The sequence below is a fragment of the Oncorhynchus nerka genome, unplaced genomic scaffold (genome assembly GCF_034236695.1).
Source record: "Oncorhynchus nerka isolate Pitt River unplaced genomic scaffold, Oner_Uvic_2.0 unplaced_scaffold_1075, whole genome shotgun sequence".
NCBI lineage: Eukaryota > Metazoa > Chordata > Actinopteri > Salmoniformes > Salmonidae > Oncorhynchus > Oncorhynchus nerka.
This window is the reverse complement of record NW_027040239.1, coordinates 2,081-16,302: the sequence shown is the minus strand read 5'-3', so window position 1 is coordinate 16,302 and position 14,222 is coordinate 2,081. Positions and strand designations below refer to the sequence as shown.

The 14,222-nt window shown below is 46.3% G+C and overlaps 1 protein-coding gene across 1 annotated transcript in view; it reads left to right on the top strand.

Annotated features, from left to right (window-relative positions):
* LOC135570152 (equilibrative nucleoside transporter 4-like) overlaps nt 1-13,842 on the top strand; it is a gene marked incomplete at its 3' end in the record, with an annotated part of 31,536 nt that extends 17,694 nt beyond the window's left edge. Inside the window, exon 5 of the mRNA XM_065016228.1 lies at nt 13,768-13,842. Within this exon, the coding sequence (XP_064872300.1) occupies nt 13,768-13,842 (75 nt within the window). The remainder of the gene's footprint in view (nt 1-13,767) is intronic.
* Between the last annotated feature and the right edge of the window lie 380 nt (nt 13,843-14,222).

The following is a 14,222-nucleotide window of genomic DNA, read 5'->3' as shown; positions in this document are numbered from 1 at the left end:
TTCCCTTCCCCTGTCCGTTACCTTCAGATGTACAGGTACCACCCTTCCCTGTCCGTTACCTTCAGATGTACAGGTACCACCCTTCCCTTCCTGTCCGTTACCTTCAGATGTACAGGTACCACCCTTCCCTTCCCCTGTCCGTTACCTTCAGATGTACAGGTACCACCCTTCCCTTCCCCTGTCTGTTACCTTCAGATGTACAGGTACCACCCTTCCCCTGTCCGTTACCTTCAGATGTACAGGTACCCCCCCTTCCCTTCCCCTGTCCGTTACCTTCAGATGTACAGGTACCCCCCTTCCCTTCCCCTGTCCGTTGCCTTCAGATGTACAGGTACCACCCTTCCCTTCCCCTGTCCGTTGCCTTCAGATGTACAGGTACCACCCTTCCCCTGTCCGTTGCCTTCAGATGTACAGGTACCACCCTTCCCCTGTCCGTTACCTTCAGATGTACAGGTACCACCCTTCCCTTCCCCTGTCCGTTACCTTCAGATGTACAGGTACCACCCTTCCCCTGTCCGTTACCTTCAGATGTACAGGTACCACCCTTCCCTTCCCCTGTCCGTTACCTTCTGATGTACAGGTACCAACCTTCCCTTCCCCTGTCCGTTACCTTCAGATGTACAGGTACCACCCTTCCCTTCCCCTGTCCGTTACCTTCTGATGTACAGGTACCACCCTTCCCTTCCCCTGTCCGTTATCTTCAGATGTACAGGTACCACCCTTCCCTTCCCCTGTCCGTTACCTTCAGATGTACAGGTACCAACCTTCCCTTCCCTGTCCGTTACCTTCAGATGTACAGGTACCACCCTTCCTTCCCCTGTCCGTTACCTTCAGATGTACAGGTACCACCCTTCCCCCCTGTCCGTTGCCTTCAGATGTACAGGTACCACCCTTCCCTTCCCCTGTCCGTTACCTTCAGATGTACAGGTACCACCCTTCCCTTCCCCTGTCCGTTACCTTCAGATGTACAGGTACCACCCTTCCCTTCCCCTGTCCGTTACCTTCAGATGTACAGGTACCACCCTTCCCCTGTCCGTTACCTTCAGATGTACAGGTACCACCCTTCCCCTGTCCGTTACCTTCAGATGTACAGGTACCACCCTTCCCCTGTCCGTTACCTTCAGATGTACAGGTACCACCCTTCCCTTCCCTGTCCGTTACCTTCAGATGTACAGGTACCACCCTTCCCTTCCCCTGTCCGTTACCTTCAGATGTACAGGTACCACCCTTCCCCTGTCTGTTACCTTCAGATGTACAGGTACCACCCTTCCCTTCCCCTGTCCGTTACCTTCAGATGTACAGGTACCACCCTTCCCTTCCCCTGTCCGTTACCTTCAGATGTACAGGTACCACCCTTCCCTTCCCTATCCGTTGCCTTCAGATGTACAGGTACCACCCTTCCCTTCCCCTGTCCGTTACCTTCAGATGTACAGGTACCCCCTTCCCTTCCCCTGTCCGTTACCTTCAGATGTACAGGTACCACCCTTCCTTCCCCTGTCCGTTACCTTCAGATGTACAGGTACCACCCTTCCTTCCCCTGTCCGTTACCTTCAGATGTACAGGTACCACCCTTCCCTTCCCCTGTCCGTTGCCTTCAGATGTACAGGTACCACCCTTCCTTCCCTGTCCGTTGCCTTCAGATGTACAGGTACCCCCTTCCCTTCCCCTGTCCGTTACCTTCAGATGTACAGGTACCACCGTTCCCTTCCACTGTCCGTTGCCTTCAGATGTACAGGTACCACCCTTCCCTTCCCCTGTCCGTTACCTTCAGATGTACAGGTACCACCCTTCCCCTGTCCGTTACCTTCAGATGTACAGGTACCACCCTTCCCTTCCCCTGTCCGTTGCCTTCAGATGTACAGGTACCACCCTTCCCTTCCCCTGTCCGTTACCTTCTGATGTACAGGTACCACCCTTCCCTTCCCCTGTCCGTTATCTTCAGATGTACAGGTACCACCCTTCCCTTCCCCTGTCCGTTACCTTCAGATGTACAGGTACCACCCTTCCCTTCCCCTGTCCGTTACCTTCAGATGTACAGGTACCACCCTTCCCCTGTCCGTTGCCTTCAGATGTACAGGTACCACCCTTCCCTTCCCCTGTCCGTTACCTTCAGATGTATAGGTACCACCCTTCCCTTCCCCTGTCCGTTACCTTCAGATGTACAGGTACCACCCTTCCCTTCCCCTGTCCGTTACCTTCAGATGTACAGGTACCACCCTTCCCTTCCCCTGTCCGTTACCTTCAGATGTACAGGTACCACCCTTCCCCTGTCCGTTACCTTCAGATGTACAGGTACCACCCTTCCCCTGTCCGTTACCTTCAGATGTACAGGTACCACCCTTCCCTTCCCCTGTCCGTTACCTTCAGATGTACAGGTACCACCCTTCCCTTCCCCTGTCCGTTACCTTCAGATGTACAGGTACCACCCTTCCCCTGTCTGTTACCTTCAGATGTACAGGTACCACCCTTCCCTTCCCCTGTCCGTTACCTTCAGATGTACAGGTACCACCCTTCCCTTCCCCTGTCCGTTACCTTCAGATGTACAGGTACCACCCTTCCCTTCCCCTATCCGTTGCCTTCAGATGTACAGGTACCACCCTTCCCTTCCCCTGTCCGTTACCTTCAGATGTACAGGTACCCCCCTTCCCTTCCCCTGTCCGTTACCTTCAGATGTACAGGTACCACCCTTCCCTTCCCCTGTCCGTTACCTTCAGATGTACAGGTACCACACTTCCCTTCCCCTGTCCGTTACCTTCAGATGTACAGGTACCACCCTTCCCTTCCCCTGTCCGTTGCCTTCAGATGTACAGGTACCACCCTTCCCTTCCCCTGTCCGTTGCCTTCAGATGTACAGGTACCCCCCTTCCCTTCCCCTGTCCGTTACCTTCAGATGTACAGGTACCACCGTTCCCTTCCCCTGTCCGTTGCCTTCAGATGTACAGGTACCACCCTTCCCTTCCCCTGTCCGTTACCTTCAGATGTACAGGTACCACCCTTCCCCTGTCCGTTACCTTCAGATGTACAGGTACCACCCTTCCCTTCCCCTGTCCGTTGCCTTCAGATGTACAGGTACCACCCTTCCCTTCCCCTGTCCGTTACCTTCAGATGTACAGGTACCACCCTTCCCCTGTCCGTTACCTTCAGATGTACAGGTACCACCCTTCCCTTCCCCTGTCCGTTACCTTCAGATGTACAGGTACCACCCTTCCCTTCCCCTGTCCGTTACCTTCAGATGTACAGGTACCACCCTTCCCTTCCCCTGTCTGTTACCTTCAGATGTACAGATACCACCCTTCCCCTGTCCGTTACCTTCAGATGTACAGGTACCCCCCCTTCCCTTCCCCTGTCCGTTACCTTCAGATGTACAGGTACCCCCCTTCCCTTCCCCTGTCCGTTGCCTTCAGATGTACAGGTACCACCCTTCCCTTCCCCTGTCCGTTGCCTTCAGATGTACAGGTACCACCCTTCCCCTGTCCGTTGCCTTCAGATGTACAGGTACCACCCTTCCCCTGTCCGTTACCTTCAGATGTACAGGTACCACCCTTCCCTTCCCCTGTCCGTTACCTTCAGATGTACAGGTACCACCCTTCCCCTGTCCGTTACCTTCCCCTGTCCGTTACCTTAGTTTAGTCAACTGACTGGTACATGTGACATCCTGGTTATTTAACCTTAGTTTAGTCAACTGACTGGTACATGTGACATCCTGGTTATTTAACCTTAGTTTAGTCAACTGACTGGTACATGTGACATCCTGGTTATTTAACCTTAGTTTAGTCAACTGACTGGTACATGTTACATCCTGGTTATTTAACCTTAGTTTAGTCAACTGAGTGGTACATGTGACATCCTGGTTATTTAACCTTAGTTTAGTCAACTGACTGGTACATGTGACATCCTGGTTATTTAACCTTAGTTTAGTCAACTGACTGGTACATGTGACATCCTGGTTATTTAACCTTAGTTTAGTCAACTGACTGGTACATGTCACATCCTGGTTATTAAACCTTAGTTTAGTCAACTGACTGGTACATGTGACATCCTGGTTATTTAACCTTAGTTTAGTCAACTGAGTGGTTATTTAACCTTAGTTTAGTCAACTGACTGGTATATGTGATATCCTGGTTATTTAACCTTAGTTTAGTCAACTGAGTGGTACATGTGACATCCTGGTTATTTAACCTTAGTTTAGTCAACTGACTGGTACATGTGACATCCTGGTTATTTAACCTTAGTTTAGTCAACTGACTGGTACATGTGACATCCTGGTTATTTAACCTTAGTTTAGTCAACTGAGTGGTACATGTGACATCCTGGTTATTTAACCTTAGTTTAGTCAACTGACTGGTACATGTGACATCCTGGTTATTTAACCTTAGTTTAGTCAACTGACTGGTACATGTGACATCCTGGTTATTTAACCTTAGTTTAGTCAACTGACTGGTACATGTGACATCCTGGTTATTTAACCTTAGTTTAGTCAACTGACTGGTACATGTGACATCCTGGTTATTTATCCTTAGTTTAGTCAACAGACTGGTACATGTGACATCCTGGTTATTTAACCTTAGTTTAGTCAACTGACTGGTACATGTGACATCCTGGTTATTTAACCTTAGTTTAGTCAACTGACTGGTACATGTGATATCCTGGTTATTTAACCTTAGTTTAGTCAACAGACTGGGACATGTGACATCCTGGTTATTTAACCTTAGTTTAGTCAACTGACTGGTACATGTGACATCCTGGTTATTTAACCTTAGTTTAGTCAACTGACTGGTACATGTGACATCCTGGTTATTTAACCTTAGTTTAGTCAACTGAGTGGTACATTTGACATCCTGGTTATTTAACCTTAGTTTAGTCAACTGAGTGGTACATGTGACATCCTGGTTATTTAACCTTAGTTTAGTCAACTGACTGGTACATGTGACATCCTGGTTATTTAACCTTAGTTTAGTCAACTGACTGGTACATGTGACATCCTGGTTATTTAACCTTAGTTTAGTCAACTGACTGGTACATGTGACATCCTGGTTATTTAACCTTAGTTTAGTCAACTGACTGGTACATGTGACATCCTGGTTATTTAACCTTAGTTTAGTCAACTGACTGGTACATGTGACATCCTGGTTATTTAACCTTAGTTTAGTCAACTGACTGGTACATGTTACATCCTGGTTATTTAACCTTAGTTTAGTCAACTGAGTGGTACATGTGACATCCTGGTTATTTAACCTTAGTTTAGTCAACTGACTGGTACATGTGACATCCTGGTTATTTAACCTTAGTTTAGTCAACTGACTGGTACATGTGACATCCTGGTTATTTAACCTTAGTTTAGTCAACTGACTGGTACATGTCACATCCTGGTTATTAAACCTTAGTTTAGTCAACTGACTGGTACATGTGACATCCTGGTTATTTAACCTTAGTTTAGTCAACTGACTGGTACATGTGACATCCTGGTTATTTAACCTTAGTTTAGTCAACTGACTGGTACATGTGACATCCTGGTTATTTAACCTTAGTTTAGTCAACTGACTGGTACATGTGACATCCTGGTTATTTAACCTTAGTTTAGTCAACTGACTGGTACATGTTACATCCTGGTTATTTAACCTTAGTTTAGTCAACTGACTGGTACATGTGACATCCTGGTTATTTAACCTTAGTTTAGTCAACTGACTGGTACATGTGACATCCTGGTTATTTAACCTTAGTTTAGTCAACTGACTGGTACATGTGACATCCTGGTTATTTAACCTTAGTTTAGTCAACTGACTGGTACATGTCACATCCTGGTTATTAAACCTTAGTTTAGTCAACTGACTGGTACATGTGACATCCTGGTTATTTAACCTTAGTTTAGTCAACTGAGTGGTTATTTAACCTTAGTTTAGTCAACTGACTGGTATATGTGATATCCTGGTTATTTAACCTTAGTTTAGTCAACTGAGTGGTACATGTGACATCCTGGTTATTTAACCTTAGTTTAGTCAACTGACTGGTACATGTGACATCCTGGTTATTTAACCTTAGTTTAGTCAACTGACTGGTACATGTGACATCCTGGTTATTTAACCTTAGTTTAGTCAACTGAGTGGTACATGTGACATCCTGGTTATTTAACCTTAGTTTAGTCAACTGACTGGTACATGTGACATCCTGGTTATTTAACCTTAGTTTAGTCAACTGACTGGTACATGTGACATCCTGGTTATTTAACCTTAGTTTAGTCAACTGACTGGTACATGTGACATCCTGGTTATTTAACCTTAGTTTAGTCAACTGACTGGTACATGTGACATCCTGGTTATTTATCCTTAGTTTAGTCAACAGACTGGTACATGTGACATCCTGGTTATTTAACCTTAGTTTAGTCAACTGACTGGTACATGTGACATCCTGGTTATTTAACCTTAGTTTAGTCAACTGACTGGTACATGTGATATCCTGGTTATTTAACCTTAGTTTAGTCAACAGACTGGGACATGTGACATCCTGGTTATTTAACCTTAGTTTAGTCAACTGACTGGTACATGTGACATCCTGGTTATTTAACCTTAGTTTAGTCAACTGAGTGGTTATTTAACCTTAGTTTAGTCAACTGACTGGTACATGTGATATCCTGGTTATTTAACCTTAGTTTAGTCAACTGAGTGGTACATGTGACATCCTGGTTATTTAACCTTAGTTTAGTCAACTGAGTGGTACATGTGACATCCTGGTTATTTAACCTTAGTTTAGTCAACTGACTGGTACATGTGACATCCTGGTTATTTAACCTTAGTTTAGTCAACTGACTGGTACATGTGACATCCTGGTTATTTAACCTTAGTTTAGTCAACTGACTGGTACATGTCACATCCTGGTTATTAAACCTTAGTTTAGTCAACTGACTGGTACATGTGACATCCTGGTTATTTAACCTTAGTTTAGTCAACTGAGTGGTTATTTAACCTTAGTTTAGTCAACTGACTGGTATATGTGATATCCTGGTTATTTAACCTTAGTTTAGTCAACTGAGTGGTACATGTGACATCCTGGTTATTTAACCTTAGTTTAGTCAACTGACTGGTACATGTGACATCCTGGTTATTTAACCTTAGTTTAGTCAACTGACTGGTACATGTGACATCCTGGTTATTTAACCTTAGTTTAGTCAACTGAGTGGTACATGTGACATCCTGGTTATTTAACCTTAGTTTAGTCAACTGACTGGTACATGTGACATCCTGGTTATTTAACCTTAGTTTAGTCAACTGACTGGTACATGTGACATCCTGGTTATTTAACCTTAGTTTAGTCAACTGACTGGTACATGTGACATCCTGGTTATTTAACCTTAGTTTAGTCAACTGACTGGTACATGTGACATCCTGGTTATTTATCCTTAGTTTAGTCAACAGACTGGTACATGTGACATCCTGGTTATTTAACCTTAGTTTAGTCAACTGACTGGTACATGTGACATCCTGGTTATTTAACCTTAGTTTAGTCAACTGACTGGTACATGTGATATCCTGGTTATTTAACCTTAGTTTAGTCAACAGACTGGGACATGTGACATCCTGGTTATTTAACCTTAGTTTAGTCAACTGACTGGTACATGTGACATCCTGGTTATTTAACCTTAGTTTAGTCAACTGAGTGGTTATTTAACCTTAGTTTAGTCAACTGAGTGGTACATGTGACATCCTGGTTATTTAACCTTAGTTTAGTCAACTGAGTGGTACATGTGACATCCTGGTTATTTAACCTTAGTTTAGTCAACAGACTGGTACATGTGACATCCTGGTTATTTAACCTTAGTTTAGTCACCTGACTGGTACATGTGACATCCTGGTTATTTAACCTTAGTTTAGTCAACTGACTGGTACATGTGACATCCTGGTTATTTAACCTTAGTTTAGTCAACTGAGTGGTACATGTGACATCCTGGTTATTTAACCTTAGTTTAGTCAACAGACTGGTACATGTGACATCCTGGTTATTTAACCTTAGTTTAGTCAACAGACTGGTACATGTGACATCCTGGTTATTTAACCTTAGTTTAGTCAACTGACTGGTACATGTGACATCCTGGTTATTTAACCTTAGTTTAGTCAACTGACTGGTACATGTGACATCCTGGTTATTTAACCTTAGTTTAGTCAAAAGAGTGGTTATTTAACCTTAGTTTAGTCAACTGAGTGGTACATGTGACATCCTGGTTATTTAACCTTAGTTTAGTCAACTGACTGGTACATGTGACATCCTGGTTATTTAACTTTAGTTTAGTCAACTGACTGGTACATGTGACATCCTGGTTATTTATCCTTAGTTTAGTCAACAGACTGGTACATGTGACATCCTGGTTATTTAACCTTAGTTTAGTCAACTGACTGGTAATGTGACATCTCTTTAGTTTAGTCAACTGACTGGTACATGTGACATCCTGGTTATTTAACCTTAGTTTAGTCCCTGACTGGTACATGTGACATCCTGGTTATTTAACCTTAGTTTAGTCTCTGTGACATCCTGGTTATTTAACCTTAGTTTAGTCAACTGACTGGAGTGACATCTCTTAGTTAGAGCTCCCCCTGGGCAGGAGGCTCTTATAGCCCTCTGGGGGGCGAGGAGGCTCTTATAGCCCTGGGCGAAGGAGGCTCTTATAGCCCTGGGCGAAAGAGGCCTTATAGCCCTGGGCGAAGGAGGCTCTTATAGCCCTGGGGGAAGGCTCTTATAGCCCTGGGGAGGCTCTTAGCCCTGGGCGAAGGAGGCTCTTATAGCCCTGGGGGAGGCCCTATAGCCCTGGGCGAAGGAGGCTCTTATAGCCCTGGGAAGGAGGCTCTGAGCCCTGGGTGAAGGCCCTTAGCCCTGGGCGAAGGAGGCTCTTATAGCCCTGGGGAAGGAGGCTTTTATCTTAGCCCTGGGGAGGAGGCTCTTATAGCCCTGGGGAAGGAGGCTCTGAGCCCTGGGCGAAGGAGGCTCTTATAGCCCTGGGTGAAGGAGGCTCTTATAGCCCTGGGGGAGGAGGCTCTTATAGCCCTGGGGGAAGGAGGCTCTTATAGCCCTGGGAGAGGCTCTTATAGCCCTGGGATAAGGAGGCTCTGACCCCTTGGGAGGAGGCTTTATAGCCCTGGGGGAGGAGGCTCTTATAGTCCTGGGGAGGAGGCTCTTATAGCCCTGGGCGAAGGAGGCTCTTATAGCCCTGGGGAAGGAGGCTCTGAGCCCTGGGCGAAGAAGGCTTTATAGCCCTGGGGAGGAGGCCCTTATAGCCTGGGCGAAGGAGGCTCTTATAGCCCTGGGGAAGGAGGCTCTTATAGCCCTGGGGGAAGGAGGCTCTTATAGCCCTGGGGGAAGGAGGCTCTGAGCCCTGGGCGAAGGAGGCTTTTATAGCCCTGGGGGAGGAGGCCCTTATAGCCCTGGGCGAAGGAGGCTCTTATAGCCCTGGGGGAAGGAGGCTCTTATAGCCCTGGGGGAGGAGGCTCTTATAGCCCTGGGATAAGGAGGCTCTGACCCCTGAGGGAGGAGGCCCTTATAGCCCTGGGTGAATGAGGCTCTGACCCCTGGGGGAGGAGGCTTTTATAGCCCTGGGGGAGGCGGCTCTTATAGCCCTGGGCGAAGGAGGATTTTATAGCCCTGGGGGAGGAGGCCCTTATAGCCCTGGGCGAAGGAGGCTCTTATAGCCCTGGGGGAAGGAGGCTCTAAGCCCTGGGGGAGGAGGCTCTTATAACCCTGGGGGAAGGAGGCTCTTATAGCCCTGGGGGAGGAGGCTCTTATAGCCCTGGGATAATGAGGCTCTGACCCCTGGGGAAGGAGGCTCTGAGCCCTGGGGGAGGAGGCTCTTATAGCCCTGGTCGAAGGAGGCTTTTATAGCCCTGGGGAAGGAGGCTCTTATAGCCCTGGGGAAGGAGGCTCTGAGCCCTGGGCGAAGGAGGCTTTTATAGCCCTGGGGAAGGAGGCTCTGAGCCCTGTGGGAGGAGGCTCTTATAGCCCTGGGGGAAGGAGGCTCTTATAGCCCTGGGATAAGGAGGCTCTTAGCCCTGGGATAAGGAGGCTCTTAGCCCTGGGCGAAGGATGCTCTGAGCCCTGGGTGAAGGAGGCTCTTAGCCCTGGGTGGAGGAGGCTCTTAGCGCTGGGTGAAGGAGGCTCTTAGCCCTGGGTGGAGGAGGCTCTTAGCCCTGGGCGGAGGAGGCTCTTAGCCCTGGGCGGAGGAGGCTCTTAGCCCTGGGTGGAGGAGGCTCTTAGCCCTGGGTGGAGGAGGCTCTTAGCCCTGGGTGGAGGAGGCTCTTATAGTTGGCCTGCTCCAGAGCAGGATTAGCACAGACTTTGAGGGGGGAAACGCATATCATTTCCACTGTGCCAATCACAAAAGCTGCATTTTCACTTCATTTGCATATGCCTGTGCTGCGTTCTTCACTCTATTTTAATAAGGACAATTCATACTATTTCATCCTTCCCGAAAAACCAGACGGGGAAAAAAAATAACGAAATCAAGTACCAAAAACTTTGGCTGCTATCGCTAACGGTTGCTATGGCTAACAAAAACGGTTGCTATGGCTAACGGTTGCTATGCAAGCTAACGTCTTCTCCCTCAGCTAAGCCAACTGAAGCCACAAACTCTTACATCTGAAAAGGGCTAACAAACGCTCCACGTCTTTAATCTGTTTTCATAGCTTCTCTATTGACGTTTCATTTCAATCCATTATAATAATAGTTGGTGCATGATTTTGCCTCGTCGGTGCACAGAATTCTCTGTACAGGGGGAAAGAGGTGGCATTTTCAAAAGTGATAAACATTGTTTTCCGCGGTCTGACAGGCAGACAGCAAGGTTTATACAAACCATCACTGTTGGAAATCAAATGCTAGGCTGTCAAATGCTAGGCTGTCAAATGCTAGGCTATCAAATGCTAGGCTGTCAAATGCTAGGCTATCAAATGCTAGGCTGTCAAATGCTAGGCTATCAAATGCTAGGCTGTCAAATGCTAGGCTATCAAATGCTAGGCTGTCAAATGCTAGGCTGTCAAATGCTAGGCTGTCAAATGCTAGCAAGAGCAGATAATGTTTGTTTTTTAATGCTGGGCTTATATCATGCTGGTCCCGCAATCATGCTGGTCTGTGTTTGTGAGCTTTCAATACCAGTGTGAATCAGAATGCTGGGCTGTAGAATGCCAGTGTGAATCCTTATCCCAGGGCTTTAGAATGCTGGTGTGAATCCTTATGCCAGGGCTGTAGAATACCAGTGTGAATGCTTATCCCAGGGCTGTCAAATGCTGGGCTATCAATGCTTATCCCAGGGCTTCAGTGTGAATGCGGCTATCAAATGCTGGCTGTCAGAATACCAGTGTGAATCAAATGCTAGGGCTTTGGAATGCTAGTGTGAGCCTTATAAGGGCTTTTTAATACCAGTGTGATATCATTGGTCCCAGTGGCTTTGAGATAGAATGTTGGTCCCAGGGTGTGTTTGTCCGCCCAGGGCTTTACAATACCAGTGTGAATCCTTATCCCAGGGCTGTAGAATACCAGTGTGAATCCTTATCCCAGGGCTTTAGAATACCAGTGTGAATCCTTATCCCAGGGCTTTAGAATACCAGTGTGAATCCTTATCCCAGGGCTTTAGAATACCAGTGTGAATCCTTATCCCAGGGCTTTAGAATACCAGTGTGAATCCTTATCCCAGGGCTTTGGAATACCAGTGTGAATCCTTATCCCAGGGCTTTGGAATACCAGTGTGAATCCTTATCCCAGGGCTTTAGAATACCAGTGTGAATCCTTATCCCAGGGCTTTGGAATACCAGTGTGAATCCTTATCCCAGGGCTTTGGAATAACAGTGTGAATCCTTATCCCAGGGCTGTAGAATACCCGTGTGAATCCTTATCCCAGGGCTTTAGAATACCAGTGTGAATCCTTATCTCAGGGCTTTGGAATACCAGTGTGAATCCTTATCCCAGGGCTGTAGAATACCCGTGTGAATCCTTATCCCAGGGCTTTAGAATACCAGTGTGAATCCTTATCCCAGGGCTGTAGAATACCCGTGTGAATCCTTATCCCAGGGCTTTGGAATACCAGTGTGAATCCTTATCCCAGGGCTGTAGAATACCAGTGTGAATCCTTATCTCAGGGCTTTGGAATACCAGTGTGAATCCTTATCCCAGGGCTGTAGAATACCAGTGTGAATCCTTAGCCCAGGGCTTTAGAATTCCAGTGTGAATCCTTATCCCAGGGCTGTAGAATACCAGTGTGAATCCTTATCCCAGGGCTGTAGAATACCAGTGTGAATCCTTAGCCCAGGGCTGTAGAATACCAGTGTGAATCCTTATCCCAGGGCTTTAGAATACCAGTGTGAATCCTTATCCCAGGGCTGTATAATACCAGTGTGAATCCTTATCTCAGGGCTTTGGAATACCAGTGTGAATCCTTATCTCAGGGCTTTGGAATACCAGTGTGAATCCTTATCCCAGGGCTTTAGAATACCAGTGTGAATCCTTGGCCCCAGGGCTTTAGAATACCATTGTGAATCCTTAGCCCCAGGGCTTTTGAATACCAGTGTGAATCCTTAGCCCCAGGGCTTGAGAATACCAGTGTGAATTCTTAGCCCGGGGCTTTAGAATACCAGTGTGAATCCTTATTCCAGGGCTTTAGAATACCAGTGTGAATCCTTATTCCAGGGCTTTAGAATACCAGTGTGAATCCTTATTCCAGGGCTTTAGAATACCAGTGTGAATCCTTATTCCAGGGCTTTAGAATACCAGTGTGAATCCTTAGCCCCAGGGCTTTAGAATACCAGTGTGAATCCTTAGCCCGGGGCTTTAGAATACCAGTGTGAATCCTTATTCCAGGGCTTTAGAATACCAGTGTGAATTCTTAGCCCGGGGCTTTAGAATACCAGTGTGAATCCTTAGCCCGGGGCTGTAGAATACCAGTGTGAATCCTTATTCCAGGGCTTTAGAATACCAGTGTGAATTCTTAGCCCGGGGCTTTAGAATACCAGTGTGAATCCTTAGCCCGGGGCTTTAGAATACCAGTGTGAATCCTTATCCCAGGGCTGTATAATACCAGTGTGAATCCTTATCCCAGGGCTGTAGAATACCAGTGTGAATCCTTAGCCCGGGGCTGTATAATACCAGTGTGAATCCTTAGCCCGGGGCTGTATAATACCAGTGTGAATCCTTAGCCCGGGGCTGTAGAATACCAGTGTGAATCCTTAGCCCGGGGCTGTAGAATACCAGTGTGAATCCTTAGCCCGGGGCTGTATAATACCAGTGTGAATCCTTAGCCCGGGGCTGTATAATACCAGTGTGAATCCTTAGCCCCAGGGCTGTATAATACCAGTGTGAATCCTTAGCCCGGGGCTGTAGAATACCAGTGTGAATCCTTAGCCCGGGGCTGTATAATACCAGTGTGAATCCTTATCCCAGGGCTGTATAATACCAGTGTGAATCCTTATCCCAGGGCTGTAGAATACCAGTGTGAATCCTTATCCCAGGGCTTTAGAATACCAGTGTGAATCCTTAGCCCGGGGCTGTATAATACCAGTGTGAATCCTTAGCCCGGGGCTGTAGAATACCAGTGTGAATCCTTAGCCCGGGGCTGTATAATACCAGTGTGAATCCTTATCCCAGGGCTGTAGAATACCAGTGTGAATCCTTATCCCAGGGCTGTATAATACCAGTGTGAATCCTTAGCCCGGGGCTGTATAATACCAGTGTGAATCCTTATCCCAGGGCTACGAACAATGCAGTGTGAAAAGGCCTTTTGTGTTTGCATTTGTCCTCCCCCAGTGCAGCAGTCCAGTTTCTATGGTTACATGGGGATGCTGCCCAAGAGATACACACAGGGGGTGATGACTGGAGAAAGTAAGAGCTGTCATCTTCGTTATATTACTGTATATTCTATACATCTTCATTATATTACTGTATATTCTATACATCTTCATTATATTACTGTATATTCTATACATCTTCATTATATTACTGTATATTCTATACATCTTCATTATATTACTGTATCTTCATTATATTACTGTATATTCTATACATCTTCATTATATTACTGTATATTCTATACATCTTCATTATATTACTGTATATTCTATACATCTTCATTATATTACTGTATATTCTATACATCTTCATTATATTACTGTATATTCTATATATCTTCATTATATTACTGTATATTCTATACATCTTCATTATATTACTGTATCTTCATTATATTACTGTATATTCTATAC